A 27,062-nucleotide genomic window follows, 5' to 3' on the forward strand; every position below is an offset into this window, starting at 1 on the left:
AAAGTCACCCAACACATTTTAAAAGAAAAACATCAGGGAAAAAAAGCCAAGACCAAAAAAAAAAAAAAAAAAAAGCAGCAGTAATAGCAGCAGGTGACAATAATGGCTAAAGAGAAAGGGACAGGAAGTAGAATGGCTGAGTTACAACATATTTCAAGACAGGCAGAATGGACCTTCATATTTCTGTCATGGAAGAAATCAATTAAGAGAAAGCAGAGCCATAACTTTGCTCAAGCTTCTCCTCCCCGCCCATGCCTGCAAGGTTTGCTCTTTTAAATCCTTCTTAAAGGGGCCTTTCCCAGTTGACCCACCTAATTGCAACCACCCATACCCACCACACGCTACATCTCTCTTCCTAGCTTTATTTTTCTCATTAGCACCTATATATATATTACAAATTAGCATCCTGGAGATATCACTTATTTATCTTTTTTTTTTTTTTCCTTTCCCTTCTTGCTTTCTAGAATGTCCCCATGCAAGCAAAAGAGGTTCTGCCTATTTTATTCACTGCTGTGTTCCAGCACTTACAACAGTGCTTGGAACAGAGCAGGTACTCATCCAATCAGTTAAATCAATGAACAGAAATATACACAGAACTTAAATTGTATATATTTTCAAAAGATACACACACACACACACACACACACACACACCCATGCATATTTGAAAGGCAGAGTAATAGAGGGGTGGGGAAAGAGAGATCTTCGATGCTCTGATTCACTCTCCAAATGAGTGCAAGAGCCAGATCTAAGCCAGCCAGAAACCAGGAGCCAAAAACTACACCTGGGTCTCCCACATGGTTGACAGGAACCCACACATTTGGACCATCTTCCACTACTTTCATGGGCAGATTAGCAGGGAGTTAGGTCACAGTGGAGTAGGCAGGACCCAAACCAGCACTCTGATATGTAAGCAGTGGCTTAATCCAGAGTGCCACAATGCTGGCCCCAAATTTTCTATTATTACCAATCATGTAAAAATATCTCTATTTCTCAGACACATTTGCTTTGAATAATATAAGATGAACTATTATATCCTGAATTACGTAAAAGCACTCAGTCTGCATTCTACTGATGCTATTACTAGACAAACAAGAGGAAGAGAGAACAAGACAAAAATGAAATTTATTTTTAATAAGTCCCAGAAAATGTTTCTTTCTATGATTCTCAGAATTTGTGTGCACTGTAGTAAAGATCAAATTTTTCTCATCTATTTACCTACATTCACTGTCACTCAAGCTTTTGGTCTGGTCAAAATAAAAAAGGAAGGGCCAGTGATATGGTAAAGCCACTGCCTGCAGTGCCAGCAGTAGAAAATGACCCAGGCGCTTGGGCCCCTACAACCCAAGTGGGAGACCCGGAAGAAGCTCCTGGCTCCTGGGTTCAGATTGGCCCAGCTCTGGCTGTTGCAGCCATCTGCGGAGTGAACCAGCAGATGGAAGACCGACCTCCCTCCATCCCTCCATCCCTCCCTCCCTCCCTCCCTCTCTGCCTTTCAAATAATAAATAAATCTTAAAAGAAAAAGAAATGCTGGCATCCCATATTGGTTTGCCATTTAAAAAAAAAAAAAAGAAAAAAAGGGAAATGCTCATTTTCTGGGCAACTTCACAAATAAGACAAAATCTACACGGTGCATCATGGCGCCCCTCCAGCTGCAGTTAAGTGGAACCAGACTGCTTATGAAAGGAGGGTGAGCAGACAGTGGGGGTGTGACATGCTAACACCACAAGTGCTAGAATTGCCTCCGCAGAATGTAAACACATGGGTAAACACTGGCAAAAAGGTTAAACAGAAGGGCTGGAGTTGTGGCACAGTGGTTACACTGCTGCCTGCAATGCTGGCATCCCATATGGCGCAGGTTAGAGTCCTGACTGTTCACTTCTAATCCAGCTCCTCGCTAATGTACTTGGGAAACAGCAGCAGATGGTCCAAGTGCCTGGGCCCCTGCCACCCGCGTGGGAGACCTGGATGGAGTTCCAGGCCGCTGGCTTCGGCTGTTGCAGCCATTTGGGGAATAAACCAGTGGATAGAATATCTACCCACCCCCCACCTTTACCCCTATTCCCATAACTCTACCTTTCAAATAAGTAAATAAACTTTTTTTTTTAAAGGTTAAAAAGGGGAAAAAATTTAAGCATCTCTGGTAGAGAGGGGTGAGAAGGAAAGGCTACCAGAAAAGTATATCCTTCACTTCACCACCAAAAATCAGAATGAAAAGCAAAAGTATCTAAGACAATAAAATTTAAGAAGGGAGAAAGCAATAATAATAATTTAAAAAGACAGGAAAGAACATAGAAGGACAGGGGAGAAAGAGCAAAGGGAAAAAGAAGAAAGCAGGATGAGTGACAAGACAGCAATAGCAGCCAGGAGGAATTCAGGACAGGCAGAGAAACAGTACAGGATGAGGAAAGGAAAGCTCACAGGCTTACAGACCCACCTCCCTTTTCAATCCACTATCCCCACCAAGAGTTCCTGAGGCTGGCATTATGGTGCAGTCAGTAATCCCGTATGAATGCTGGTTGAGTCCCGGCTGCTCCATTTCCAATCCAGTTGCCTACTAATGCGCCTGGGAAAGCAGCGGAGGGTGGTTCAAGTGTTTGGGCCCCTGTGTCCACGTGGGAGACCTGGAAGAGCTCCAGGTTCCTGGATTTGGGTGGTCCTGGCCGTTGTGCCCATTTGGGGAGTCAACCAGCAGATGGAAGATCTCTCCCTCTTTCCTCTTGTAACTCTGCCTTTCTGCCTTTGTTTTATATATATGAGAGACAGAGAGAAAGGTCTTCCTTTTTCCATTGGTTCACCCTCTAATGGCCGCTGCGGCAGGCGTGCTGTGGCCAGTGCACCGTGCTGATCTGAAGCCTGGAGCCAGGTGCTTCTCCTGGTCTCCCATGCGGGTGCTGGGCCCAAGCACTTGGGCCATCCTCCTCTGCACTCCTGGGCCACAGCAGAGAGCTGGACTGGAAGAGGAGCAACCGGGACAGAATCTGGCGCCCCGACCAGGACTAGAACCCAGTGTGCCGGCGCTGCAGGCGGAGGATTAGCCTGTTGAGCCGTGGTGCCGGCTAATGTAACTCTGCCTTTCAAATTGAGGTCACAGGGAGATAGCCACAGGGGCAGGGGATGGGTAACATTCCAGTCCTCTCTGCTTTAACTGCACAGCCAGGCCTAACCTCAACTTGTTCAGAATGTGTTGTTTCTTCTATTAGCATCAAGGCCCCAGAAATGCAATCTAACAAAAATCACCTTATCTGGTAGAAAGGCCAAGACTATTTATTCAGGACTATAATATAAGTGAGATTATTTTAAAAATATGAAAAAAGGGGCCGGTACTGTAGCATAGTGGGTAAAGCAGCCGCCTGCAGTGCCAGCATCCCATATGGGTGTCGATTCAAGTCCCAGCTGCTCCATTTTTGATCCAGCTCTCTGCTATGGCCTGGGAAAGCAGTAGAAGATGGCCCAAGTCCTTGGGCCGCTGCACCCGCTTGAGAGACCCGGAAGAAATTCCTGGCTCCTGGCTTTGGATCAACACAGCTCCAGACGTTGCGGCTATCTGGGGAGTGAACCAGTGGATGGAAGACCTCTCTCTCTCTCTCTCTCTCTCTGCCTCTCTCTCTAACTGCTTGTCAAATAAATAAATCAGCCTTATGGAAAAAAACAAAAAAACAAAAAAACAAAAAAACAACTTGTCTTACCAGGCCATCTAAATCGGTGAAAATTTAGAGAGTATTTAGAGAGTATTTCAGCTAGGATCCAAGTTGTGACTCCTGTGTATAACAGGAAGCAACTTAAATGGACACTCCAGGCTCCCATCTGTCCCCAGTGGTAGGAGAGTCACATTCTTGTTGAGAGTGGGAGAGCTCTGCTCCCCAGAAAGGACAACATAGTATTATGTTCTTTACATAATAAAGAACAACGCATACTGCAGATACTGCATGGGGAAATTTAGAGATTCACAGTGCAGACTCGAATCTCTTTATTTTACATGATGTCATTTTTCTTGCACACCGAACCATCAAGGGTTAAAAGCAGCTAAAGCCACTGTGGAATTGAACCAATCATCTTTTCTCGTGATGACATCATGCCTCTAACGGGACAGTGCTGGAAAGGGCACGGCGTCTAGGGCTTGATCTGGAAGGGTGCCCTCCCTGCCGCTGCCACTTCACATCTCAAGAAGGGATTCAAGAGCCAACAGTCCCTTCAGCTACAATTTCACACAAAACCAGGACACTCCCAAATGGACATTCCTGTCCAGAAATGAGTCTCAGCTTATACAAAATGCATACAAAGCATGTCCCTGCTCTTCATCCATTTCCCAATTGTTTAATATTTATGAAAGTGGACTGCAAAACATAAATTTATCACTTAAGCCTTTAGCCAATTTTAAATGACTCAAGTGTTACACTAGGTAGACAGGCAGGCTTCTGTGGTTTCCTCTTTCATCAACTTCAGTCCCACTCAAAGGCAGGTAAGTGAAAGACCCCGCTAACCCAGAGTCCTCTTATACATTCAAGTCACAGCTGATCAGAAGGTCGTTGCTCTTCCTACAGTTAGTCTTCTGTCTGTGGTCATTTCTATCCTTGAGTTTTACATCTTTGGATTCAATCAAATGTAGATAAAAAATATTCAGGAAAAAAAAATAGTGGGTCTGTAACTGAAGGCATACAAACTGGCTCCCTTGCCATTATTCCCTAAACAACACAATATAACAACTATTTACATAGCAATGCCCACATCCTATTAGAGGCCTGAGTTCAAGATCCAGCTCTACCATGGATTCCAGCTCCCTGCTACCGCACAGGCGGCAGGTGACTGCTCAAGCCAATTGGATCCCTGCCACTCACATGAGAAACATTGATTGAGTTCCTGCTTCCTGGTCTTGGCCTGGCCCAGCCCTGGCTACTGTGGACATTTTAGGAATGAACCAGCAGACGGGAGACCCGTGTCTATCTCTCTGCCTTTCAAATAAAGTAAAGAGGGGCCAGCACTGTGGAGCAGAAGGTTGAGCCACTGCATGTGACACTGGCATCCCATATCAAAGCATCAGCCTGGGACCTGGTTGCTCTGCTTTTTCTTTCTTTCTTTTTTCTTTTCTTTTTTTTTTTTTTTTTACAGGTAGAGTTATAGACAGAGAGAAAGGTCTTCTTTCCGTTGGTTCACCTCCCCAAATGGCCGCTACGGCTGGCACTGCGCCCATCCAAAGCCAGGAGCCAGGTGCTTCTTCCTGGTCTCCCATGGCCCAAGCACTTTGGTCCAACCTCCACTGCCCTCCTGGGCCACAGCAGAGAGCTGGACTGGAAGAGGAGCAACCGGGACTAGAACCCGACACCCATATGGGATGCCGGCGCTGCAGGCGGAGGATTAACCAAGTGAGCCACGGCGCCAGTCCCTGCTCTGCTTTTGATCCAGCTCCCTGCTAATACACCTGGAAAAACAGATGATGGCCCCAGTGCCTGGGGCCCTGCCACTCACATGGGTGACCAAGGTGGAGTTCCTGGCTTTGGTCTGGCCCAGTCCCAGTTGTTGAAGCCATTTGGGGAGTAGACCAGTGGATGAAAGATTTCTCTCTCTTTCTCTCTATCCATGTAGGAGAAAGAGAATGAAAATACACTGCAGGAGATTCTAATACAGGAGCACACAACTGAAATGCTGACGATACTGCCAAGTTAGTGAAAGGGAGAACAGGCTTTGTTCTGATAGTTGGCAGTGAGAAAAGCTTCAAGTTAAATGATGAATCTGTCCTGCTTCCCAGTACCCTGGCTATCAAGTTTTTTGGCTCATTTGCAAATGAAGATTAATTTACAATTTATACACTGGAGTCACATTTACTACTTCAGCATATGACCATCGAGGCTTGCTTAGTGTTGATAGAAACGGTGCTAAAAATGTCTGAATCAGAGCCGGCACTGCGGCACAGCTGGTAAAGCTGCCAGCTGTGACATCAGCATTCCATAAGGGTACCAGTTCGAGTCCTGGCTGCTCCACTTCTGATCCAGCTCCCTGCTAATGCACCTGGGATAGCAGAAGATGGTCCAAGTGCTTGGGCCCCTGCACTCATGTGGGAAACCCAGATGAAGCTCCTGGCTCCTGGCTTCAGACCGGCCCAACCCCAGTAGTTGTGGCTATCTGGGGAGTGTGAACCAGCAAATGCAAGCACTTGCTCTCTCTCTGTCTCTCCCTTTCTCTCCTTGTAACTAACTAACTAAAAAAGAAAGGAAGGAAGGAAGGAAGCAAGCAAGCAAGCAAGATGGGGGGTTGTCACAGAAGCCCCAGGCAAAAAGGATCAAAGGGAAGGTCACTCACAGGAGAGGTGGCCTTCAGTAGAGGGACACAAGTAACTCTAGCATTTCCTTAGCCTATCAATGCAGGACTCCAAGCAGGTTAAAAAGGGAAAAGAAAGGATTGGGCAGGTAGAAAATGTCCTGCCCAGCAGCTCACATCAAACAAACTCACATAAAACAGCCATACAACAGAACAGTAAGCCTTTGAGAATGAAGATCCAAATCCAGATAAGACCCACACTGCTGTAGTGAGACAGCCACATGCAGTCATTAGTTTAAAAAAAAAAAGCAGATTCTACATGAGGATGTACATCAAAGGTTAACAACGGTTAACTGTGTATAAAGGGATGCAGATTTTTCCCATTCCTTATCTGCACTTGATCTTAGCCAAAAGGTGGAGAAGGGATCCCCACTCCTTATCTATATTTAAAGTTTTATTTATGTACAGCTTCTTGGTTTCACTTCTATTGTGCCCCAGGGATCATTAAGACAACAAAATGAGCTTTGACTTCACTTGGCTAACCTCTTTTAAGGGCAGACTCTTATTTCTTTGTTGTCAAAAATATAGAAAGTAGGGAGAATGCTAGTGTCAATAATGGATATTGTCTCAGAAGTTTACCTTAGCCAGGCTGACTTTCAGAAGTTGTCTCATCCAGAGCAATTCAATAAGAGCTTCTTTAACTAGCTTTAAGAAACAGTCTAGAGAAAATGACACCTAAAACTATTAGCTTTGCATGTTCCCCAACCAGAAGGTCATCCTAGGCAACTGATAAAAGAAAATTCTAAGACATCCCAAATTTAATCACAAAGGCATAGAAAATGGGGTGGGGTGGGGTGGGGTAGGGGAGAGGTAAGTTAACCAGTTAATAGCTACGGTGAAACCAAAAAAGACTGTTTCACATCCCTGAATACATGTCAGTCACTGGGGCCATGGTAGCCAGTGGCCTGTTACTTCTTCCTACGAAGGACTCTCCTATACCAAAGCTTTCTCTGCTTTGCGTTATCCTGCCTCTCTTATCTATAGCCAATATAGGCCCAAGGTCAACAACTTATGCTTTCCTTTTCCAAATTTTTTTTTTTTTTTTTTGACAGGCAGAGTGGACAGTGAGAGAGAGAGACAGGGAAAAAGGTCTTCCTTTGCCATTGGTTCACCCTCCAATGGCCGCTGCGGCCGGCGCACCGCGCTGATCCGAAGCCAGGAGCCAGGTACTTATCCTGGTCTCCCATGGGGTGCAGGGCCCAAGCACTTGGGCCATCCTCCACTGCACTCCCTGGCCACAGCAGAGAGGTGGCCTGGAAGAGGGGCAACTGGGACAGAATCTGGCGCCCTGACGGGGACTAGAACCCGGTGTGCCGGCGCCGCAAGGCGGAGGATTAGCCTAGTGAGCCGCGGCGCCGGTCCCTTTTCCAAATTTTTGTTATAAAAATACTCTCGGCTCTAGGTCCAACAGACTTTTTTTTTAACTGTTCCTTAGTCCTGCTACTGGTAGTCGTGGAAACCTGTCCCGGGACCTGGTCCTTGCTCCAGACTGCATCCATAAAGGCTCAATAAACCCTTTTATTTCAGAGTTCCCTCAGGCTCAAGAGTTCTGGTTTAACACAACCATCCAAATAGCCACTGCTGGCCATTATGTAGGTGAACATATTTGGGAAAAATATAGTAGAGGGAACCACAGACTTCTGATTCCTCTTCTCCCCTCAAGAGAGTTAAGCAGGAAGGCCCACTAATTTCTCCAGAAGCAACAGTATATGCTTGGGACTTGCGTGCCTTTTCCAGGCTGGATAGGCTCTTCTGTCTCTAGGGTGGGAAAAAGCCATATAGAGAGATGACCAGGAGAAGGGCTTGAACTCCACTGCTTCCCAATCACTCCAGCAGACCAAACCCTGGGATCATTTTTATAGAGCTCTGCTTTCCTTAAGGTCTGAACACACCCCAGGCTTCAGTTTCCATACTGCACAGGTTTCGGGAATACTAATACACACACATACATACACATACACAGACACACACATTTGAAAGACAGAGAGACAGAGACAAAGAAAGGTCTTCAACTACTGGTTCATTCCCCAAATGCCCGTACCATCTCGGGCAGGGGCAGGCTGAAGCCAGGAGTCCAGAACTCAATCCAAGTCTCCCATGTGGGCAGCAGGGACCCAAGTATTTGAGCCATCACCTGCTGCCCCCCAGGGTGTACATTAGCAAGAAGTTGGAATCGAGAGTGGAGTGGGCACCTGAACCTGGGCAATGGCTTAATGGCTTGACCCCTGAGCCAAACACTTGTCCTTGCAATAACAGTAAGACCTGTCACTTAGATAACACCGTATGCATCTAGGAATTTTATCCAGCAACTGTGTGAGGCACTTAAATATATCTCTAATTAGTATATAAAAAAAAACCTCTGAAACACAGATTCATCTGTCTCTGTTTCACAAATAAGGATAGTAACACTGAGGATTAGTGAGGCCATCAACACACCAAAGTGACACAGTGGCTGAGCTGGGACTCAAGCTGAGACAGTGTCAGCCCTGCACTGCCTTCTAGGCATGGCTGTGCACACTCACTTGCAGCTTGGCCTGTGCCTGGATGACAGTTGTCCAGGACCCCAACCCCTCTCTCCTCCCCTGATCTCACAGTGAAGAACTCAGCTGGTCTCAAGGTCCTCCGGAGCAGTTTTATTCACCTCCTGGGGATCTAATGTTCACAAAGAAAAAAATAATAAGCAAAGCAGGCTTCAAGCAGTGGTCGGGGGTAGCGTCGGGAATAGTCATTAACTAACACCCTATTCTGGGAAAGGCTGCCAAAGCCCTGGATTTAGGGCCCATCTCTGAGGGAAATACTTCTGAAGTTTCTCTTTGAATAGAGCTATCCACAAAAACCAAGTTTAATATGACTCAAAAACAATGTGGAAGGGTTATGTTTACTATGCAAGCAAAGCCTGATCCTCTGAATTCTTTCCAGTAAGTCTTCAACTGCCTTTAAAGTTTTGCAAATTTCAAATGTGGCAGTGCTGCTGGTGCGTCAGCCACAAGACAGAACTAGCCCATGGCACCCAGCTCTCCAATAGTTCCTGAGCTCACTGCACCCACGTGCAATCTCTATCTGCAAAAGTACCACGCACCTTCTCTCGTTAAGACATAAACACACAACTAACTGCCTTATTAACCCAAATGGCCAACTTCAATTAAGCCAGACTTTGGCTTGGTGATTCTGTGTTCTCCAAGAAGAAATGGTGGAGCCAGAAAGATTGCCTGGCAGTGCTGCATGCTAAGGTCTCTCAGCACGAGAGACCTCCCTGGACGGGAGTGTGCTTGGGAGAAGGAGCCATGAAGACAGTAATTAATTAGACTGGTTAAGCTTTCAGCCCGTTTGAAGATCATGAGATACTACCTTGATATCCAATCAAGTACTTACATCTGACTCATGTTCAAGGCCTTCTCACTCTGTTCCAAAGCTTATTTCCTAACCCCACTTCTTATTCTCCCCTGTATACATTCAACACTCCACAGAAAGCAGGTGATCTAACTTTCCCAGCTCCAGGCCTTCGCTTATGTTCTCTCCACCTACCAGCCCCCTATTCAACCCCTAAGTTTTCACCTTTTTTAACCACAACACTTGGTCTCTAATGCCATGTCAAATTCCATATCTCAGTGATCTTTCCTGAAGTCCCTTCCCACCCTCTTACACCTCCTGTCTTCCTCTCCCAATATTTTCCTCTCTTGACCTCTCTGCCATTTCAGAGACTGCACTTGTCTCCACCCTACCCTTTAATTGCCCTATTGTATAGCTAACTTACATTAGTAAAGCTCTATTTTGAAAAACATTCCTACCAATACACGTACTCTTTTGTGTAGCTTCTTAGGGGCCACTCCAGGAGCTAGCTCACCTATATAGTGATTCTCCATTACTGCAGCATGCAGTACAGGCTCACCAAATCTTTGTTTACTAAGGAATAAAAATCTTTTTTTTTTGCACAGGATTCCTGTCTGACTAAACAGAGTCCCAAGCCTCATTTTATTTGGAGATAACAGTGTTGGAGAAATTGTCCCGCCCTGTTCCCATACTGGGAATGGGAATGGTTTTGGTTTACATAACTTTGCAGCTGCAACCCAAATAGAGTTGGGCAGGGCATTAAGTCTACAGATTGTTCGAATGGACGTGTCAGCTGTACTGTTCCCCTCTTCTCGGAGAGCTAAATGCATCTGTTAAAAACGTTCCTGGGAGACCGACTCAGTTCACTTCAAAGACAGCTTCCTCTTAGCAAGAAGCTTGCAAGGGTGGCACTTGAACATTCCTGGGGTGTTTACCAGTCTTTGAGAAACATATTCTCCTGCCCAGTAAGGCCAGAGGTCACTGAAAAATATTTGGGTATTTATTTCCAACTATTCACTAACAGCAGTTATGAAAGGAACCTGGGCCTCAGGAGAAAGTGTTTGCTTTCTGTTTCCTGAAATCACCTGGCCTCCTGTGTGTGCAGCCTGAGAATGTGGGTGGGCGAGACACTGCTGGGAGAAGAAAGCCGGTCTTCCACAGGAAGGCTGTAGGAACACTCACGAAGGTGTGGGGAATAGAAAAGCCCCCTCGGATCCCTTTTCTTCAGCGTCTCCCAAGCGCTACCCCTCGCTGCCCTTCTCCCCCGCTTCCCAGCTGATCTTGGACTCCTCTCTCTCTGCTGAGGCACTGACAGGAAGTCCTCTAGTTCTAAGCATCTTCAGGTTGAGCAGGATTCCTTCAGTGGGGCTGCTGATGGGATCCAAATATTTCCAAATAGCATGTCATTCCTAAGGACTGCCCCTCCCTTGGCCCTGCTCTACTCGGGCCTCCACCCTTAAGTTTAACCATCAGTGGACCTGTGCTCTGTGCCCCTGGCTATGCTGGGGTTTGCCCCCCTCCCCCCCCCCGGCCCCCAGCTATCAGGAACACCCTGGTCACAGTCTGAAGGAATAAGGGTGATGTTGGCCCAGATCCTAGTCCAAGGAGTCAGCATGCAGGGGAAGCCAACCAGCCTCGCTCTCTGTGATGTCATGTCGGCCTTACCTCATCCCACTCCGAGGCAAAGGAGGGAGACTTTTCCAGCCTCTTCTTCCCGATGCTGCAGTTGGACAAGGACTCGCTCCGGCTCCCCATTGTGGCGTCCTCTGTGGGTGAGCAGGTCAGGAGATCAGAGTCAGACTTGGACAAGCTGCGGCTGAGTTTGAGTTCGGCTTTGGGTTTGCTGGTGGGAGGGGCTCGGCTTCTGGCCCCGGGCCGCTCTCCTTCTTCCTCAGCACCACCAGGGTGCAGAGGTGCTGAGCGAGTCAAAGTTCCGGGGTGCAATCGGCTGTTGGTGGTGGTAGGCAAGCCTGATGGGCAGCCCACTCTCCTGCTCTGGTCTAGGGCGCTGGGCTGAGAGGCTCCAGGGGTATGCGCACCCGTCTCCTCCAGCTGCATGCTGGCCTCGCGGCAGGCGCCTGGCTGGGGGGACCCTTCTGGATGGCTCTGGCCGGTGGCAGAGAGCAGCTGGAAAGGGTCTTGTCCCACCTCACACACCGGGGAGGAGCCGTGGAGGAGACCTGAGAACTGCTCAGGGACCTGTCCGTCTTGCTCCTCTGCAGAGTCCTGGCTCCGGCTGCTGCTGCTTTGCCTGTGGTCTTGGGGTGGACGGAGAGACAGAGAAATAAAAAATTAAATGTGGCAAAAGTCAACAAAGTTCCAATGTAGTGAGCACCCGGCAAAGCAGAGGAATTCAAAAGCAGGGAATGAGAGAGAAGAGGGGTTGGCAGGGGAGGGGAGAGAGGGAGAGAAGGAGAGAGAGGAAGGAAAACAGTTTCATATTGTTCTTAATGTCCAATTTGTACTCAAAGTCAGAGCATTTATGAAATTCCAAATACTGGCCTGATTAATGCTATCTGGCTGCCTTCCCCGCTGTTAGATTTCTGTTAACATTAACGACCAGGCCTTGCTATATAAGGCGAGGAGAAGTGCTAACAGCATCCTACAGAAAGGACACAAGTGAGGACAGGGCGAGTGAGCATGAGGTGAGTGAAAGCGCGAGCGAGCGAGCGAGCAAGGGAGAGCACGCGCGAGCTGGTGAGCGAGAGTGAGCGAGGGAGACTCACTGCTGGAACATCTGACACATTTCCATAAAGGCCAAAGTGTTATTTACAGCTGCCCGCCCTCCCTTCCTCTGGCAAGCAGCAACAGAGCGGGGGTGGGGGGGAGGTCATGATCCACAACCTGCCACTTCTGGAATTTCTTAACTGAAAGTGCAAAACAAAACAGCAGAGAAATAACCGCTTCCTTCCTCAGGGAGCCCATTCAGAGTTCCACGCCTCATCCTTCCTTCCTCAGGGAGCACAGGCTTTTCTTCTTCTTTTTTTTTTTTTTCCATGGAGAATGTGCACATCTTGCACCTTCCAAAGTCTCCCAGCTGCTCCTATTTGTTTAAGTTTAACCTTAGTTGATCTGCTGAAAAAGCGGTCCAATTTGTCAATGCCAGGAGACGTTTGTAATTCTCTCGAAACCTCCCTAACATCCTAGAAATCTGACACTACTTGCTCATGAGGCCAATTACTACTGTACACTCCAATATCTCTGCCCTGAAGTAGCATAAATAATTGACCAAATCACAGTCTAACACCAGCACTGCACTGGGGCACCCAGGGCCTTTCCCTGCCTAAACTCAAACCCATTTAAGATTCTAACCCACACTGTCAGGGTAGATAACAGCCCTATGTCCAGAAAAGCTAACACTCATCTCTTTATTTCTTCTGTAAATATCCATGGTCCATACAACAAACAATTCCCTCGTCAACCCAAAGCTCCCGAGAACTATCCATGAGATCAGAAACTATCCATGAGATTAGAGGCAAATGGACACAGTTCATCTATTTTGACAAAGGAGAAATCTAAGGTCCATGGGTCTATATAAGTTTGTCCAAGGTGATCAGAGAGAAGACTTTAACTCAGGAGTCTGAGGATCTGGTCCTGGCCCTGGCTGCTCTCTGGCTGTGAGGCCTTGGCAGTGGTTTCATGGGTTTCAGTGTCTACAACAAGTGGAACAGCCTGGGTGAACCTTATGATCCCCTTCAATGTTATGGTAGCGCTGAGAATGCAAGTCTCCACTAGGCTGCAATGACAAACTTCTCCCCTGGGGATATACAGAGCCCTCCCTGGACTGCTCTGCTGTTGCCACCTGCTCACCACGCACATTCCCTTATCAACACGCCCGCAGTCCCAAGTCCCCATGAAAGCTCAGTTCCACACTGAAATGAAAAGTCAGGAGGTGGGTGCAAAATAAGAATTTTATAAAATTCATGATGTATTAAAAACAGTCTCTACTGCCTACAGTTGACACTAGCGTCCCACAATGCTGGTTCTTCCAAGGCAGCCTTTAAAGAAGGAATGCAAAAACTAGCTCTCCTGAGCAGAGGTGCAGTTCTAACCACCTACCCTTCCAGCAGAGTGGCCCAGTCCCCACAGTCTGTTCAGCTTCTGGCAACTCTGCAGACGCCGCAGTGGGGACAGTCAATTAGTTCTACTTTATGGCTCTGGTTACTAAGCCACAGCCCAGAAGCAGAAACTGGCGTCTTCCTTCTCTTCATTTGACAGCTTCAGCTCTTTTCACACCCCAGCTCACAAACCCAACACCCCAAGGTCAGGACCTGAACAATGATAATGCACTGAACAACTGAAATCATTTCTCCTGGGAAGAAAAAATGCTGAGTACATAGAGTTCCACACAGCACAACTGAGGCTCCAGGAAGCTGTTACTACACAGCTATGGGTGTTAATATAAAACAAGTGGCAGCATAATATAACACAATATCACATACAAGAAGCCAGGACAAAGCTGTCCTGTGGTACTGCATGGTGGGGCCACAGAAAGGACATATGACCATCAGATGGAGCTTCAGCACAATACTTTTTAGGAGAGGCCGACAAGGAGAGTCAACCAGGCTGCAAAATCTGCCGCCTCTAGGACTATATTCTGATAGCCAACTTCCTATAGATCGGGCCCAAGGTGCAATGTCCCTGACTGCATTTGAGTGGAAGAGGACTTTGATTACAGGAGTACAGGGGTCTCCTCTTCTCATCTGCTTTTAGCTTGTTCTTTATCAACGTGGGGGATGGGGAGACAAACGAAAAGCACCACTGCCCAGGACTGTGAGCCAGCCTGGCTCATGCTGTCTGGTAGACTTAGAACACAGACCACAGAAAATGCCGACTGTGCTGTGGGAGCCAACAGTGAAGTCCTTGTCACACAACCACCCATTCACGCTAGCTATCAATGAAGAAAGAAAGGCAGACGCCAAGAGCTCCAACACCAGACAGATGCCATGGAGAAGGAAGTAGGCAGAAAAAGGAATGGAAGCTTATAGTGGAGGAAATATATGGAAAGCAACAGTTTTTGAGAGTCATACTTCCATTACAGAAACCAAAATTCACCAATAGTTTGTGAAGTATAAGAAACACAGAAAGAGCTTCTTATTACCTGACTTAAACAGGACTTACACAATTCCTAGAGACGACACCTTGGTATCTATCTGAGAGCTTGCCAAGATCTAAGAAACTTTGGATCTTAATCAGCTGGAATTCTTTAAAAAAAAAAAAAAAGATTTATTTATTTATTTATCTGAAAGGCAGACCAGCAGCAGAGACAGGAAGAGACATACAGAGACTGAGACAGAGGGAACAGAGGGAGGGAAGGGAGAAAAGGAGGGAGGGAGGGAAAGAGAGAGGAGGGGGGAGAGGGGAAGGGAGAGAGGGAAAGAGGGGGGAAAAGGAGACATCTTCCATCTGCTGGCTCAACTTCCCAAATGGCTCAACAGCTGGGTCTGGGCCAAGTCTGAAGCCAGGAGCCAGGCACTCCATTTTCTGGGGTCCCACATGGGTGGTAGGGGCCATACTATTTGGGGCCATTTTCTGCTTCCTTCCCAGTCTCATTAGCAGAAAGCTGGACTGGAAGCAGAGCTGCAGGGACTGGAACTGACATTCTGATACAGGATCTGGCATCACAAGTGGTGGCTTAACCTGCTGGGACACTATGCTGGCCCTAACGCTGGTATTCATTTTCCCATTAAAACTATATATAAGGCTAAGCTAGGTTTTCTGCCAAATCAATGGGTGGGAGAAAACTCCTAATGGTTTCTTCCTTCTTCCAAGTCAGGTAATAGAAGGTATCTTAGAGACAAGGTGTTTTTTTTTTTTTTTTTTGACAGGCAGAGTTAGTGAGAAAGAGAGACAGAGACAGAGTTATAGACAGTGTGAGAGAGAGAGAAAGGTCTTCCTTCCGTTGGTTCACTCCCCTAATGGCCACTATGGCCGGCACTGTGCTGACCCAAAGCCAGGAGCGGGTGCTTCCTCCCAGTCTCCCATGCGAGTGCAGAGACCCAAGCACCTGGGCCATCCTCCACTGCCTTCCCGGGCCACAACAGAGAGCTGAACTGGAAGAGGAGCAACCAGGACAGAATCTGGCACCCCAACCGGGACTAGAACCTGGGGTGCCGGCGCCGCAGGTGGAGGATTAGCCTACTGAGCCATGGCACCGGCCGAGACAAGGTATTAACAATATAACATATTGATCAAAAGACAGATATAGAGCGAATGACTTAACTTCTTTGTGCCTTATTATTTTCCTCTGCAATTTTGGGATCTTACTAGCACTTATTTTATAGGACTGCTGTAAGAATTATACATGTAAAGCATTTAGAACCATGCATGGCACATGGCAAGGCCTCCACAGATGCCAGCAACTGTTGCTGTCCTCCATACAGGAGCCATCACAACATACTTTGCTTGTAGACGAGATCACGTACTTCCCCGCTCCTCAAAGGTCTACCACAGGGTCATCAAAGACAATGGATATGAATGTATTTGAAGCTACAAAGCACTTTATCAATATCCATTACAACTCTAATATGGTGACAGCGCTGAAGTCAGAAACTCTGAAACCAGCCGCCTCAGAGCTGCCACTGAAACTACTCAATCCACCAATGGAGAGTGTGCAAGACATCTGCCTTCAGACACCCAGTGACATAAAGATGAAGACAACTAATCCGACTTAATGGGCTCACAGTTGTTGGAACAGAGACTGATATATGTGGAAATAATTAGGAAACAAAATTAACAGAATGCTTTAAGAAAGGTATGGGGCCAGAGTTGTGGCATAATGGGTTGAGCCACCACCTGCAACTCTGGCACACCATATGGGCACCAGTTCTAGTCCTGGATGCTCTACTCCTGATCTAGCTCCCTGCTAATCTGCCTGGGAGAACAGTGGAGGATGGCCCAAGTCCTTGGACCTGTTCACTAATGTGGGAGATCCAGACGAAGCTCCTGGCTCCTGACTTTGGCCTGGCCTAGCCCTGGTTATTGCGGCCATTTGGTGAGTGAACCAGTGGATGGAAGACCCCCTCTCCCCCATTTTATTTATTCAGATTAATAAAATAAATCTTTTTTTTAAAAAAAAAAGGCATTCTCACATGCGCAGTGAGCAGAAAGTGTAATTACTTTGAACTTGGAGCCTTCTCACAAGAGGCAGCTTTTGAGCTGGGCATTAAAGGTGAAAACTTGGGGCCAGCACCATGGCATAGCACATGAAGCCACTGCCTGCAGTGCCGGCATCCCATATGGGCATCAGTTGGAGTCCTGGCTGCTCCACATCCAATCTAGCTCCCTGCTAATTGCTTAGGAAAGCAGTGCAGGATGCTCCAAGTGCTTGGGCCCCTGCCATCCACGTGGGAGACCTGCAAGAAGCTCCTGGATCCTGGCTTTGAACTGGCCTAGCTCTGGCTGTTGTGACCATCTGAGGACTGAATCAGTAGATGAAGATATCTCTCTCTCTCTGTAATTCTAACTTTCAAATAAATAAGATATAGAGAGATCTCCCATTTGTTGGTTCACTCCCCAGATGGCCGCAACAGCCAGAGCTGGGCTGGTCCAAAGCCAGGAGCCAGGAGCTTCTTCTGGGTCTCCCACATGGGTGCAGGGGCCCAAGAACTTAGATCATCTTCCATTGCTTTCCCAGGCGCATAAGCAGGGAGCTGGATCAGAAGTGGAACAGCCAGGATTTGAACCAGCACCCATATGAGATGCCAGCACCCAGTGCCAGTCCCCAAATAAATGTTTTGTTTTGTTTTGTTTTGTTTTTAAACATAAAAGTGAAGATCTTGCCAGGCTTAAAGAGAGAGAGAAATACACAGAAAAGGCAGAGACATGAACCTTGTGCTCAGCGACTACCGGCGTCACAGAAGAGGTCCCTCAGACTAAGGCCTCCTTCTGCCAACCTACACTGCTCCCAATATTCTCTTGCACTCCACTTGGCCCTCCTCCTCTTCTAGGAGAGAAATATGAAGCTAACAGCTCACAAGCAGGGAGGTTGTTTCTCTCTCTCCCCATACATCAAGGCCAGCTGTTCTACTGAATACGACATACCAGCGTGCTAATTCCCGTGTCAGCCTCTAGCCCCACTAATTTAGAATCTTTTTTCATTCTGGCCATTCATTTTCCTTTTATGCTGTGAGCTGTTGAAGCAAGGGGTCGTCTGCACTGCATTTTAATTACTAAGATGATCTGTGGGGATCTCAAGGGCTTCTGAATAACAACATTTTAACATTTACACATTTTCAGTTACCTCTGCTCATTTAAATTAGGGCTGAAAAATGCAGCTCATGTGAGAAGTTGCTAATTCAAATCAATCCTCAGACACAGAGAGAAAGCTGGGGTACCTGGTTTCCCACACATCAGGACTGGGACCCTCCAGCCATCTAGTTGCTGTGGTAAGCATCAGACGCTGGGTGTGTCCAGAACTCCTGAGTGTACATGGCTGCTTCCGGGGCATCGCCAGGCTTTCCCCAGAAGGAAGGTAGTGGCTAGGTTATGCGGATGTTCGCTGAAGACTGCGATCTGATAAGGCCAGTAGACTGAGAGCCCATTCTGGTCCACAGCAATCTGAGAAGTAAAACAAGAATGTGCTGGGATTCAAGAGACCCAAGCTTTACCACTTTTTCTCTCTGGGTATCTTTCAAAATTTGAAAGATTGGGCTGCATTCTTGAGGGCTTTGGGAGTGAGTATGGCTTGAAGCGGTGGTTAAGAGGACTTTCCTAACATCCATTCCAGTTCTATGATTTTTTTTTTTTTTTTTTTGACAGGCAGAGTGGATAGTGAGTGAGTGAGAGAGAGAGAGAGAGAGAGAGAGAAAGGTCTTCCTTTTGCCGTTGGTTCACCCTCCAATGGCTGCCACGGCTGGCGCGCTGCGGCCGGCGCACCACGCTGATCCGAAGGCAGGAGCCAGGTGCTTCTCCTGGTCTCCCACGGGGTACAGGGCCCAAGCACTTGGGCCATCCTCCACTGCCTTCCCGGGCCACAGCAGAGAGCTGGCCTGGAAGAGGGGCAACTGGGAAAGAATGCGGCGCCCCGACCAGGACTAGAACCCAGTGTGCTGGCGCCACTAGGTGGAGGATTAGCCCATTGAGCCACGGCGCTGGCCAGTTCTATGATGTTAAGACCGTGAACTGCAGCACAACTTGAGATGGAATAGTTTAATGTCACGGTTAAAAAGCACAGGCCTTGGATTCAATCACACTAAGGCTTAAAGTCCCCTCCCTCCCTTCCTTCCTCCTCCCCCCCCCCCCCCCGCTTCCTTCCTTCCATCCTGTCTTTCTTTTTCTAAGATTTATTTATTTGAAAGGCAGAGACAGATGGACAGACAGACACAACTTCCATTCAATGCTCTACTACCCAGATGACCACAATGACTGGGACTGGGCCAGGCTGGAGCCAAAAGCCTCCTCTGAGTCCTCCAAGTGGCACAGGAGCCCAGGGACCAAGGCCATCTTCCACTGCCCTTCCAGGCCACAGGGAGCTGGATCAGAAGCAGAGCAGCCGGGACTTGAACCAGCACCCATATAGGATGCCGTTGCTGCAGGCAGAAGCTTAACCTTCTACACCACAGCGTTGGCCCCTTAAATCCCAGTTCTAACATTTAACCTATTCTTCCTCATGTATTATACAAGACAAAAAAATAGCCTCCAACCTCAAGATTTGCCTTGAGATATAGAATGACGTAACCAGTGTAAATCAATTTTGCAAGGAAGCTGGCCCATAGGAGCATTCAGTAATTGGTAGCAGCTGTCATTACCATTTTTCACTTACAATCCTTTCTAAACTGCTCTTCACACTAACATGCACACAGAGGTTGGTTTCCTTTCTCTCACCTCTGAAAAGGAGACTGGTTTCTTCTCTGTGGTCCTGTAAACCAGGCATTTGAGAATAAATCTCAAATGCCAAGAGAGGTTCAGTAGCCTCGCAAGTTTGGTTCAGGGTGATATGTGATGGCATGGGAGAGAATCTTCAGGATAGGGATCATCCCTATCACCTTGGGCCCCCCAGCTACATCCCAGCTTTGGGACCTAAGACCTAAACACTGGTCTTGTTCTGATGACTTCATGACCTTGTACTTCCCTCATTTTCGTCAACTCTTCCTGAAAAGTCCACTTGCAGCCTGTCTCTGGACCTCTGGTCCCTCAAACTTGCCTACTTTTCAATATACTGAGTTTACCTGACCAGCTTCCAACCAGCTACAGTATGTAACCATGCCTAACTTAACAGCACATTTGCTGTCTTTGTTCCCTTTGATGTTCTGCCAGTTCCAGTACTGGATATTCACAGCCATTTGCTTTCTCTTCTCCAGTTGCTGGAATGTTGAGCCCTGTTATATACTCGAGAAACAACTGACTGAATCCTCTACCAATCTGTCTACCTCAGCTGGCTTCCAATGGCTTCCATTTATTGAGCAGTAGTCATTCACTGTGCCAAGCATTTTCTTCTTAATAGTCGTAATAACCATGAAGAAAGAATTAGTATCCCTACTTTCCAGATAGGAACTGAGGCTACAAGAGGTTCTATGACTTCCTCAAGGTCACCAGCCAGTAAGTGGCAGAGCAAGAACTCAAATGCAAGCCCAACTACCAGACTCAGTCATCCTTTTGTCCATCACCTGAAAACTATAACATCACCATTACATCAATTCCTCATCCCTTCTGCTTTTTTTTTTTTTTTTTAAGGTTTATTTCTTTATCTGAAAGTCAGACTTACACAGAAAGAGGTCTTCCATCTGCTGGTTTACCCTTCAACTGGCTACAATGGCCAGACCTGCACCTATCTGAAACCAGGAGCTTCTTCTGGGTATCCCACACAGGTGCAGGGGCTCAGGACTTGGGCCATCCTCCATTGCTTTCCCAGTCATAGCAGAGAGCTGGATCGGAAGTGGAGCAGCCAGGACTTGAAGCGTCCCCCATATGGGATGCCGGCACCTCAGGCGGCGGCTTTACCCACTACACCACAGTGCCGCCCCCATTATACTCTTTTCAAACCATCATCTTTACCCACTTACACTCTTGGAGGAAAACTGCACCAATTTCCTAAGAAAACTTATATAAGGCCAGCGCCGCGGCTCACTAGGCTAATCCTCTGCCTGCAGCACAGGCACACTGGGTTCTAGTCCCAGTCGGGGTGCCGGATTCTGTCCCGGTTGCCCCTCTTCCAGGCCAGCTCTCTGCTGTGGCCAGCGAGTGCAGTGGAGGATGGCCCAAGTGCTTGGGCCCTGCACCCCATGGGAGACCAGGATAAGTACCTGGCTCCTGCCTTCGGATCAGCGTGGTGCGCTGGCTGCAGCACTCCAGCCGCGGCGGCCATTGGAGGGTGAACCAACGGCAAAAGGAAGACCGAGAGAGAGAGAGAGAGAGAGAGAGAGAGAGAGAGAGAGAGAGAGAGAGAGAAAGAAAGGTCTTCCTTTGCCGTTGGTTCACCCTCCAATGGCCACCGCGGCTGGCGCACTGCGGCCGGCACACCGTGCTGATCCGAAGCCAGGAGCCAGGTACTTATCCTGGTCTCCCATGGGGTACAGGGCCCAAGCACTTGGGCCATCCTCCACTGCCTTCCCGGGCCACAGCAGAGAGCTGGCCTGGAAGAGGGGCAACCGGGACAGAATCCGGCGCCCCGACTGGGACTAGAACCCGGTGTGCCAGCGCTGCTAGGCGGAGGATTAGCCTGTTGAGCCGCGGAGCCGGCCCCTGAACTACTCTATTTATTTATTTATTTTTGACAGGCAGAGAGGACAGAGAAAGAGAGACAGAGAGAAAGGTCTTCCTTTGCCGTTGGTTCACCCTCCAATGGCCGCCGCGGCCGGCGCGCTACGGCGGGCGCACCGTGCTGATCCGAAGCCAGGAGCCAGGTGCTTCTCCTGGTCTCCCATGGGGTGCAGGGCCCAAGCACTTGGGCCATCCTCCACTGCACTCCCTGGCCACAGCAGAGAGCTGGCCTGGAAGAGGGGCAACCGGGACAGAATCCGGAGCCCTGACCGGGACTAGAACCTGGTGTGCCGGCGCCGCAGGCGGAGGATTAGCCTAGTGAGCTGCAGCGCCGGCCTCCCTTAACTACTCTTAACACCATGTCAAGTATTTGGAGTAATTTCATTCTTTCCATTTGCTCCAGAAAAGTATCTCTGCATCTGTGATTTACCAATAAATTTCTAATTGCCTAAATCTTTGTTTTTTAACCTCATCCCTCTAGACCTATGTATATCACTGGACACTGTTTACTTGCTGCACCCAGTGTCCACCCTCCCTTTCTTCCTTGGTTATGGGATTTTTACTTAGGCGTACAGCCACACAGAACAAAGACTACATTTTCCATATCCTAGCATTAACCACACAACAAAGTTCTGGCCAATGGGTCATAAGTGAAAGCGGAATGTGCAACTGTTGGGAATTGTTTTCAAAGTGCTTTTCTCCCCTTCCTTCCTTCCCAGTCAGATGGCTTAAACGTGAACAGCCAACTTGAGCAGAAGGAGAACGGGCCCTCGATGATCGTGATCTGCCACCAGGCCTTCTACTTCTTACCCTGGATGTCCATTTTGTTTAAACCGAGTTTGGTTTTCTGTCATGTTCAGCGGAATTTCTAAAATACTGCATTATCCTGGTTATCTTCCTAGGTTTCTTTCCCCTTGTGCCTCTAAATCTAAGTTCAATTCTTGACCTTTCCAATCTCGCCAGTCTTTCTCTAAGCAGCGGATTCTCTTTTATGTTAATGATCAACTGAAACTTGGCTGGTTCTTGATTCTATATTTCTTTTTTTTTTTTTTTTTTTTTTTGACAGGCAGAGTGGACAGTGAGAGAGAGAGACAGAGAGAAAGGTCTTCCTTTGCCGTTGGTTCACCCTCCAATGGCCGCCGCTGCAGCCGGCGCACCGCGCTGATCCTGGCAGGAGCCAGGAGCCAGGTGCTTTTCCTGGTCTCCCATGGGGTGCAGGGCCCAAGCACCTGGGCCATCCTCCACTGCACTCCCTGGCCACAGCAGAGGGCTGGCCTGGAAGAGGGGCAACCGGGACAGAATCCGGCGCCCCAACCGGGACTAGAACCCGGTGTGCCGGCGCCGCAAGGTGGAGGATTAGCCTATTGAGCCACGGCGCCGGCTGATTCTATATTTCTAATCTTAACATGTCTCTTGAACATGAGACTCACATTTCCAAGTGTGTATGGAGTACATTGACCTGGATTTTCTCCTGGAAGCTAAAACACCTCAACCTTAACGTACTTAAAATTACACATAATATCTTACTTCATACACACTCTTCCCTCAATTCCCTATTTGTTACATAATACCTTCATAATTAACCAGGTTCAAAGCCTCAGAGTCTTCAATATCCTTCCCTCACTCTCCCACATTTGGTTGTACAGTCCTGTTAATTCCACCTGCTCCATGCATATCCTCCTTCCTATGACTTCCTAGTGCCCGCCAGGTGGAGTTCTAATTACCTTCAAGGGATTCCTTGAGGTGTCCTGACTTAGGGTATTCCTACTTCCAGTCTGTACCAAACTAAGCAACCCAAGACTCCACAATTAACGCATTCTTAAAGTGAGGCTCTGGCCCTCTCAGCTTAAAAGGCTTCAACAAAACTGCACTGTCTTTGGGATAAAGAATGCCATTTGACAAACAAAACTCTATTAAGTTCCCTTTTGTTCCAGCTAACTGTCCTCCAAACACACTACCTCCTGCCACCATATTACTGTTTGTTTTTTTATTTTTTGACAGGCAGAGTTAGTGAGAGAGAGACAGAGAGAAAGGTCATCCTTTTTTTTTTTCCGTTGGTTCACCCCCCTAAATGGCCGCTATGGCCAGTGCGCTGCAACCGGCATGCTGCGCCAATCTGAAGCTAGGAGCCAGGTGCTTCCTACTGGTATCCCATGCGGGTGCAGGGCCCAAGCACTTGGGCCATCCTCCACTGCCTTCCCAGGCCACAGCAGAGAGCTGGCCTGGAAGAGGAGCAACTGGGACAGAATCCGGCGCCCCGACCAGGACTAGAACCCAGGGTGCCGGCACCGCAGGCAGAGGATTAGCCAAGTGAGCTGCGGCGCCAGCCTACCATATTACTGTTGTTTACGACACTCTGCCTGCTTGTAATGTCCTCTCTTTCTTCCTTACTTCAGTCCATTAGGTATATTTCTCTGTATTAAGGTACAGCTCAAATGATACTTCCTTCACAAAGCCATCTCTGATATCTTATACTGACTTAGTTTATCCACTCCTTTGAATACCAAAATTACTTTTATGTTAATTTAACATATTCTGCCCTCTTTCAGTTACTTTATATATGTCTCATGTATATGTATTTACATAAATGGTTGTCAATACAGTTGGTGGAAGAAAATACAGACATTTAGTTCACAAGGCTTGGACTTATTCCATAATGGAAAGAAAAGTGAATTATTTCCACTTAGAAACATAAACTGGGAGGAAGAAAACAGTCATACAGCAAGGTTTTTGGCAGAAGCTCCTGAAATGCAAGGTGAGAAGTGAGGAAGCTGCTGAAGAAAAAGCTTAATTGTGACACTCTCATTGACATTTTTTTGCCTCTGGAAAAAGCAACCAAACTTGTGCCTTGGCCTGTACTGTAAAAAACTAAACAAGATCTCCAGGCCAAAATGGTGAATGTGACATAGGTACCTACTTTCTCTTCTTCCTGAAATCTCAGTAAACCAACAGTAAAAACAGAACAGCAGATAGAAGTACACCTGAGAAAATTCAATCTGAAGCTGGCAAAAGGAAAATCCAAGATTTACACTACATTCCTCAAAGGTTCAGGAATTGGTAGCAATCTGGATGTGAAAGTTGAGAGAGATTCTAAAATAAAAGTTGTCTCCTGGGGCTGGCGCTGTGGCACAGCAGGTTAACGCCCTGGCCTGAAGCGCCGACATCCCATATGGGCGCTGGTTCAAGACCCAGCTGCTCCACTTCCGATCCAGCTCTCTGCTATGGCCTGGGAAAGCAGTACAAGATGGCCCAAGTCCTTGGGCCCCTGCACCCGTGAGGGAGACCCAGAAGAAGCTCCTGGCTCCTGGCTTCGGATCAGCACAGCTCCAGCCCCTGTGGCCAATTGGGGAGTGAACCATCGGATGGAAGACCTCTTTCTCTCTTCCTCTCCTCTCTCTGTGTAACTCTGACTTTCAAAATAAATAAATCTTAAAAAAAAAAAAAAGTTGTCTCCTCTTTAAGAGGACTAATGCTCATTCACTAACTGCATATAGACCCAAATGCATAGCACTCAGGAATATTAACTTACCTGCACTTAAAAACCCTCAGAAGTATAACTGCATAATGAGTCTATTAAAGCTTTTATTGCTGTTTTTAGATAATCACCCATCACTGTCCTAAGCTGAGTAACCATTTCATCTAGACCTAAGCACTGTTAGTGGACACTGCATGAAAAAGCACCACAGAGAGCCATATGACTTTTAGGGTTGTTGGCTACTTTTCCATTTGCTATCAAATCTGTTTTCTCTCAATGGTAATTCTCATTTGTCCAGAATGTCCGGGGAGCAAAGTCAAACAGTAAAGAGAGATAAATGACAATGCTACACCATCAGGAAACATTGCTCTCAGTCATGTTGTCCCTGTGTAACGATTTCAGAAACAGTTTCTATATTTGAAACAATTTAAATAACAGAAGAATACGAAGTTGGATAAAACCATCTGGGCCTAGTGCCCTTTACAGGAATGAGCTTCCTACTTCATGAGTCTACTAAAACTTCCTATTTTTGTCTTTATAAAAAAACTATTGTTGGGTCAGTGCTGTGGTATACTAGGCTAAGCCTCTTCCTGCAACACAGGCATCCCATATGGGCACCAGTTCTTATCCCAGCTGCTCCTCTTCTGATCCACCTTTCTGGTTATGGTCTGGGAAAGCAGCAGAAGATGGTCCAAGTGCTTGGGCCCCTGTACCCGGGTGGGAGACCTGGAAGAAGTTCCTGGCTCCTGGCTTCAGATAGGCCCAGCTCAGTCTGTTGTAGCCATTTGGGGAGTGAACCAGCGGATGGAAGACCTTTCTCTCTGTTTCTGCCTCTCTGTCTGTAACCATGCCTCTCAAATAAATAAATAAAATCTTAAAAAAAAATATTGTGTATATAAGTGAAAAAGAAGGAAAAGCAGACAGGGGCAGGGACAAGGACAGGGAGGGGGGTAGAGGGAGAGGGAGAGAAATGCAGAGAAATCAAGAACTCCAATCTACTGGTTTACTCCCCAAATGATTGCAATGGCCTCTGGTTGGCCAAAGTCAGGAGCCAGTAATTCAATCCAAGTCTCCCACATGGGTCATAGGAATCCAATCACTTGAGCCATCATGGCTGCCTGAGAGTCTGCATTAGTAGGAAGCTGTTCAGGAGCAGAGCTGGGTATCAAACCCAGACACTCCAATATGAAATGTCAGCATCCCAACCAATGTCTTCATCGCTAGGCCAAATGCCCACAGTGGTTTCTGTCATTTTCACAAGTACAAAGGGCATTTCAGGGCAGTAAAGTTCTTCACTGTGCAGGACTGTCCTGCATAGTTCAGGATGCTTAGCATTCCTAGTCAACCAGTCATTGTGATGGAATTAAAATTCTGCCAACCAATTCTCAATGAGCCCAGGGGGATGGTAAGCAACTCTGATTAACCATATAAAATTTATTCCTATACATTCTCATTAATTTTTAAAATCACTGATGTGTTTATACACTCTTTTCACCATGTTGCAGTTTTTAATTTTTTCTTGATCAGAACTGTCAGAGACCTAAAAAAAAAAAAAGAAGTGTTGATTTTAACAAACACCCATAACTGCTAGGGCTGGGCCAGGCCAAAGCCAGAAGCCTGAAACTCAAGTAGGATGTAGGTTTCAGGGACTCAAGTATTTGAGCCATCATCTGCAGCCTCTCAGGGTACACATTAGCAAGAAGCCAAAATTGGAAGCAGAGCCAGGACTTGAATCCAGGTACTCCAATATGGAATGAGGACATCCTAAGCAGCACCTTAACAGTTGTACCAAATACACATCTTAATTTTTCTTTCTTCTCAGAGAGCATATTAATGTAATTTTAAAACCATTTCCCATCCCACCACTCATACTGCAGTTTCTTGAATTATAATGAGAGGCTGAAAGCTCTGGTAGTCTCATTAACACAGCCTTTTGAAAACTAATCAATTAATTCACAAAAGCTGTATGAGATAATGACATTAATGGCAAAACACAAAAGACTGAGTATGAACGAACCCCTGACATGCTCTGCTGACATGTCTCACTTTTACCCACCAAGCAGGCGCGGCTTCCAGGCTAGCTATCCCTTTCAGGCTGCCAGATCAGGCTGGGCTTCCGAGAACCTGCCAGAGCCTTTTTCATATTTAATGTCTCAACCCCTTTGTCTGAAAGCTCTTTGAGTAATCCAAGCAGCTAGCCTGGAGGCAGGCACGCCTCACATGCTGTGGTTCAATTAAATCA

At 47.2% G+C, this 27,062-nt stretch overlaps 1 protein-coding gene across 16 annotated transcripts in view; it reads right to left on the bottom strand.

The window, feature by feature from the left end:
* ANKS1A (ankyrin repeat and sterile alpha motif domain containing 1A) overlaps positions 1 to 27,062 on the bottom strand; it is a 210,256-nt gene that overhangs the window by 60,651 nt on the left and 122,543 nt on the right. For 12 of the 16 annotated variants that reach the window (XR_016234649.1, XM_070074164.2, XM_070074163.2 and 9 more), the window contains one exon: positions 11,311 to 11,903. Coding sequence is in view for 15 of the 16 variants with exons in the window: in XM_070074164.2 (XP_069930265.2) it covers positions 11,311 to 11,903 (593 nt within the window). In the remaining variant the exon portion in view is untranslated. Of the gene's footprint in view, positions 1 to 8,837; positions 8,968 to 11,310; positions 11,904 to 27,062 lie in introns of those variants that run through there. The other 4 variants (XM_089334063.1, XM_089334057.1, XM_089334064.1 and 1 more) reach the window with 3 other exon arrangements.

This window comes from Oryctolagus cuniculus, chromosome 5 (genome assembly GCF_051225735.1).
Source record: "Oryctolagus cuniculus isolate XC-2025 breed Fujian yellow rabbit chromosome 5, ASM5122573v1, whole genome shotgun sequence".
Classification (NCBI taxonomy): Eukaryota; Metazoa; Chordata; class Mammalia; order Lagomorpha; family Leporidae; genus Oryctolagus; species Oryctolagus cuniculus.